General features: G+C 38.1%; 1 protein-coding gene across 6 annotated transcripts; it reads left to right on the forward strand.

Annotated features, from left to right (window-relative positions):
* Nucleotides 1–946: 946 nt before the first annotated feature.
* On the forward strand, nt 947–5,678 carry LOC104595112 (protein phosphatase 1 regulatory inhibitor subunit PPP1R7 homolog). 6 transcript variants are annotated; one of them, XM_010255696.3, is made up of 7 exons: nt 947–1,476; nt 1,703–1,933; nt 2,088–2,234; nt 2,377–2,519; nt 2,594–2,708; nt 4,999–5,121; nt 5,292–5,678. In XM_010255696.3, exons 1-6 carry the CDS (start codon nt 1,177–1,179, stop codon nt 5,077–5,079), a joined length of 1,017 nt encoding a protein of 338 aa, XP_010253998.1. In that variant the 5' UTR covers nt 947–1,176; the 3' UTR covers nt 5,080–5,121; nt 5,292–5,678. The 6 variants fall into 6 exon arrangements, 2 of the variants coding, with proteins under 2 accessions (XP_010253998.1, XP_010253999.1); XM_010255697.3 differs by having other exon boundaries at nt 5,322–5,678; XR_016082494.1 differs by having other exon boundaries at nt 948–1,476; nt 4,999–5,175; nt 5,322–5,678.
* Nucleotides 5,679–6,000: the final 322 nt, after the last annotated feature.

Here is a 6,000-nt window from a genome sequence, read left to right on the forward strand (position 1 = left end):
GAAAAAGGCATAGGAATCAGACCCTAGATGGATTCAGGGGCTTTGCAACTTGCCACCTATTGAGGTTGATCTCAACAGAGAAATTGGGGTCCATTTGGCTTGTGAATAAGGTTTGAAATTAAAATCAGAATGACACATTTTGATTCCAGTTGTTTGGTTGGGTGAAATGGGATTTAGGCCCATTCACTTTTCAATAAGTTTCTTATCATGAAACACTTATTTGGGTGAGTGTATTTACCTGTGTTTTTTTTTATTTTCCAAGTAAATAAGACAATTACCATTTTAGCCATAAAAATCAATTATTTAAAGGGGCAATTTTGTCCCATCCAAGTATTGGTAACTTTCCCCTGGGTGGTTACCCACTTGGGAATCCCAGGAAAATAATTTTTTTTTCCTAATCCCTACATAAATCTGAAAAAAGAATATGGGTTTTTTGGTTAATTGAAACCAAAATCCCATCGACCAACTTTTCTCCTCTCAAACCATTCCTGACAGAATGGCATTCCTCATTTGAGGGAATGGCCATACTAGCCTCCCTGTTGAGAATGAGAATATCATTCCGGTTCAGGGGGCTAAATTGTCACTAAAACTGCCTCCCAAATATAGGATGAGTGTTTGTAATTTGTCCAATGTTGTTGCATACTATGTAGCAACAAATATGAACAAAACCCATTCCCATTTTGGGCGGAACAAATTGGAGTTGGTAAGAAATAGACCCTAGAAGCTAAAAAATGTTATTAGTTGAAATCTTGATTTAAGGTGCAGTAAACATATTTTTGTTATAAATTTATTGGGCGCATGGTGGAGGAATCTGCTACGAACAAAAGTTTGCAAGTGTGATAAAAATTGAAGCAAAAATGAACCGGAATGTGCACTTTTTTCATTTGCACTCCCATGCAGTTTGTACCAGTGCAAATGAATACGCATTGCAAACAAGCGGAGCCTTGGGTTGGGCCAATGGGCCTTGAGGGGAGATGTCTCATGTCTAGCATCTTTCCTCGCGCCATTCCTTCGTTTCCCCCGCATCTTTGTCGTCTCTTGCGCAAGAGCGCGCTCGGAGGGAGCAAAACAGCCAACCGGTCATTGTTCCTGCAACTCCAAGGGTACATCTAAGTCTCAGGGCTCGCTGCTTTCGAGGGATTTGAATAGAGTCCCTAAGGGTTTTGTTCTGCATTAATGGAGGATGAATCCTCACGAATCCCTAAAGAGAATCACGGAGCATCCGAGGGAGGAACGGTCGAAGAAAATTCATCGTGTTCTTATCTCGATCTCACCAGCTATCAGCTCCATGACCTCGATGGAATCGAGCTTCCTCCGAGTTTATTCGAGTTGGATTTAACGGCCAATCGTTTATGCACGTTGGATCCTCGAATAGCCCTCCTCAGGGAGCTAAAAAAGCTCTATCTGCGGCAAAATTTATTTGATGACGCCGGAATCGAGCCAATTTCTCGATGGGATTCCATATCGGCCCTTGAAGTATTCAATCTCACCCCTATCATTATTTGTACTCATCTCCTATATAAAGTTAATGGCGTTCTGAAGCTTATTTGGATTTAACTAATTCGGCCTGAAAATTAATTGATCTGCATTTCGTATGAATTGCTTTTTCCAATAGTGGATATGTCTAAAGAGTTTTCTCCCTTCTATTCGTGTATTTGTAGTGTATAGGCCATTTTAAAACGAATTTGGCATTGTTTTGCAGGAGCTAGTTCTCAGGGACAACAGGCTTAAGAAGATACCAGATGTCAGTATTTTCAAAAGCCTTCTTGTATTTGATGTTTCTTTCAACGAGATTTCTTCCTTAAATGGTCTATCAAAGATCACGAACACGCTCAAGGAACTCTATGTTTCTAAGAATGAAGTGACTAAGATGGAGGAACTCGACCACTTCCATGATCTACAAATTCTTGAGCTGGGCTCCAACAGATTACGGGTTAGCATTCTGGTCTCTTTGAAAGAAAAAAAAATGTTACTGTTGCAAAACTAATATCAGTATGGAGTGCCAAATGCATAGGACTCCCCCTCCTCCTCTCCCTCCCTCTCTCCCTTTTAATTCAAATGGTTAAATATTCACTTTTATACTCCAGGTAATAGAGAATTTGCAAAACCTAGCACATTTACAAGAGCTGTGGCTGGGACGCAATCGCATCCGAACAGTAAACCTGTGTGGACTAAGATGCATCAAGAAGATTAGCTTGCAGAGCAACCGCTTGACATCCATGTTGGGATTTCAGGTTTGCCACTGTTGACCGTTAGTTGTTTGATGGGAAACATTTAGATAGAAAGGCTGAGCAAATAAATTAGTTTGTAACTTTGTATAACAACTCTACATGCATTTATTTATTTTGTTTCTTCAATTTTCTTCACCATTTGTAGGATTGCGTTTCTTTAGAAGAGCTATACTTGAGCCATAATGGTATTTCAAAGATGGAAGGGCTATCCACCTTAGCTAATCTGCGTGTTCTGGATGTTTCTTCAAATAAGTTAACAACCATTGATGACATTGAACACCTGACAAGGTATGCATGGATGTCTTACATGGATCAGGTTAGGCCCTTTTTATTCTTAGTAATAACAAGGATTTACTTTGCAGGTTGGAGGATCTGTGGCTCAATGACAACCAAATTGCATCACTTGAAGGCATTGATGTAGCTGTCGCAGGTTCAAGCAAAAAGCTCACCACCATTTATCTTGAGCGCAATCAATGTGTATGGTTCCTAAGATCTCTAACAAGGCTCTAGTTGTTCTTCACATAATGCCAATTGCCCATATATGTTATTTCCAATTTACTTTTGGTCTATTGCCATCTTCTATTGAAAGGTCATACATACTCTTGGCTCTTGGTTATGTCTGTTATTCTAACATATTGAAATTTTGTTTTGCCTTTTTCCCTATTCCTGGTGGCAAATCTGCCAATTTTAGTCATTCTTCATTTACTTCTTGCAAAAGCCATTTCAATGTAGAAGCACAAGGCAGGTCGGGTTGTGGGCCAACCTGGGGCCAAACCTAGGAACTGGGAACTGCAACCTCACCTGCCACAAGGATCAACCTGAGTTGCTCAACCTGCCAAACTCTAACTCATTTGACTATAACCGAACCTGGTTGAGTTGTGATAGGTCTAGTATCAAGTATTGAGCTTTTTTTGCTCTCTCTGCCAGTAACTAGCAATTTATTTTTATCTTTATTATTTAGCTATTAATTTATCTGATTCTGATATGTTTATGACGTTTTATTCCTAAGTTAAGTGCAATACATCATGAATGTGAAACTAAGGAAAGCAGCATAGTAACAATCATTTTCTTTTTGATTACTCTGGCCATTTGGAGTGGGTAGGGATGCAAACGGATTGGATCGGATTTGAATCAGGGTATATTTGAATCTGATTTGAATCCGATCCGAAACACTGTAGATCTGATCTGAAGATCCAATCGGATCTCATAATTACTGATTTGAATTCGAACCCGATCAAGATGTCAGATATCCGAATCTGATCCGATGTTTTAAAAAATAATAATAAATTATTAAAAGGAAAGGAAGATATAACTGTTTAAATAAAGAGAAACAAAAAATACAAGTATTTTTTTAACTATTTTCATCAATATATATATATACTGTTTTTATAAAAAATAAAAAATATAAAAAATTTACAAAAATGCAATATAAATAACATATTTATAAATAAATAAATAACATATATTGGATTGGATCCTTTTGGATTGGGTAGGGGCTGTTCTGAATCCAATCTGTTTAACCAGATCCGATTATCCAATCCGACTTGATCCAGCCCGAAAAATCCGAAACATGGATATCCGAATCGGACAATATAGGATGGGACTTCGGATCGGATCATGATCCGATCCATTTGCACCCCTAGGAGTGGGTAATAGAAATTTTGTGGTTGCAAACCTATCTAGGGCCACTTCCTGTTCATTCAAGTTTCTAAACCTGTATTGAATCTGATGTAGCACCAGTGATCTTACCCTTGGGGTCTCCTTCCACTGGTGTTTTAGTTTTTCATCACTATATGTGTCTATTTTTATGATTATTATGCATGTCAAAACCATCAGAATCATCTTTACTTATTTTATCACCTATGGCTGCTCCATCCATTTTGAGAGTCTCAATATCCTTATTTTTGCTTTGGTCATTCTATGAAAATGATGCTTGTTGATAATTAATATCTCACAACAAAGGAAGCATGCAGTCGTGACATAATCTCGTTAAGTTTTGCTTGAATTTGATTAGTGTATATAGGTTATGTTGCACAATAGAGGCGCATGTTTTATTCATAAAAAAAAATAGAGGCCCATGTTTTCTATTGTTGTCCAAATCTGTTTCAATTGGTCACATCATTCTCAATTTTACTTTCTGTATGGATGGCTCATCCAGGAAAAGGAACCAAACTTATTGGAGTAGCTCCCAGGTCTACTTTATTCTTCTCACTTGTAACACTGCCACTGTATGCCCTACTTCAAATACCTTCTATTTATAGCCTTCTTCAGTTCTTTCTCCTTGGGGACTTAAATTAGTTGGACAATCATCAAGTATGAGATACCATTCCTACCAGCCACTGTTAAACAATTTCATTTCTTATTAATCTCTTCAGAATCGGTATATTACTTCTATTTTATAGAATAGCGCATGGAAGGGAAAAAACTTATTTTTGGGACGATATACTTCTAATGCTATCATATTATGAAGTCCAAATGTCTCAATTTAACAAATAAGAAGGATTATTGTCAAATTACAGGTTAAAAGTATAGTTGCCAATTAGAATCAGGTCTTATCAGGTCAGACCCGATAGCCCCAATTATAGACCCTATAGGGTCTGGTTAAGAAATGGTTCTGCACATCTACTTATTGGGTTGGGACCTTAGTTATGCACACTTAATTATGAGCTGGTTCTAACACTGTTATGCACAATCTATAAATATCAAGTCTCATGTGATCTTTAGGTAGTCCCTTAGCACTGATTGTATGATTGCTCTTGTTTTGCAGGCAACTTCATCAAATTACTCTGCTATTCTTCGAAGTATCTTCCCAAATCTTCAACAGATTGATTCAGACATATTCTTCTAGGACTCCAAGCTTTTTCCCTTGTTATGCTATTTCAAGGAGAGTGTGAGTATATATTGATCGCCTCCAAGAAAAATGGACCAACTTGATACAAGTTGGGTAATAATTCTTACTTCATTCCCATTCGTTCCTTCTGAGATTTCCCCCTAAAAGGTCCTATTTATATCATCTCATATTTTCTTGTTTGTTCGTGTGGTTCCTGTTCTGGCTTGCAGTGCAGATGATGAAGTTAATTTTTGTGGTAGGTTTAAAGGTTATTCAGTTGGTTCCTGAACATTCCTTTCCTACAAGGAGATGAGAATGCAGCTGTGGAACAGGGGCTGGATGAACGTGCACAACTTTTTCAATTGCATCTGTCGAGATAAATTTGATTACTGTACATCATCTAAATCTTACCCCTCCCCTCTTTGCACACACTTGTAGACCCTTTGACTGAGGAGAGATTATGATCCAAATGGGTGGTGTAGAGAAATCATGGTTTACTGTGTTCTTTCCAAGTTGATGTATTTGGGTCTAGATTATAATAACTGTAATTTGATGAATTTTTATATTTATTTTCTTACAGATTGAAATGAATCTATGAGCAGTTGAGCACTGCTAAACCACATGGGCTTTCAGGCCTTTGTGTGCTACTGTTCACTATTGTCAATCGATCATGTGGAACAAAATGTGGGCTCAGGTGCGGTACGTTCCTTGGTACTTTAAAAACCCGGACCAACCCGGCCATGCCCATGTTCATCTCTATGTGGTAATTGATTGTACCCTTGTATAAGGGTGCAGATTGGGCTGGATTAGCCCCAATCCAACCCAAAAGGTTGACGTTGGGTTAGGCTTAAGGTTGGAAAATATGAACCTAACTTCGGGTTGGCCTAGGGTTTAACCTGACCCAACCTGAAGCTAACATGTGCTCATATTTGTATATCA

The sequence above is a fragment of the Nelumbo nucifera genome, chromosome 2 (assembly GCF_055504915.1).
Source record: "Nelumbo nucifera cultivar China Antique chromosome 2, China Antique-T2T, whole genome shotgun sequence".
NCBI classification, from domain to species: Eukaryota; Viridiplantae; Streptophyta; class Magnoliopsida; order Proteales; family Nelumbonaceae; genus Nelumbo; species Nelumbo nucifera.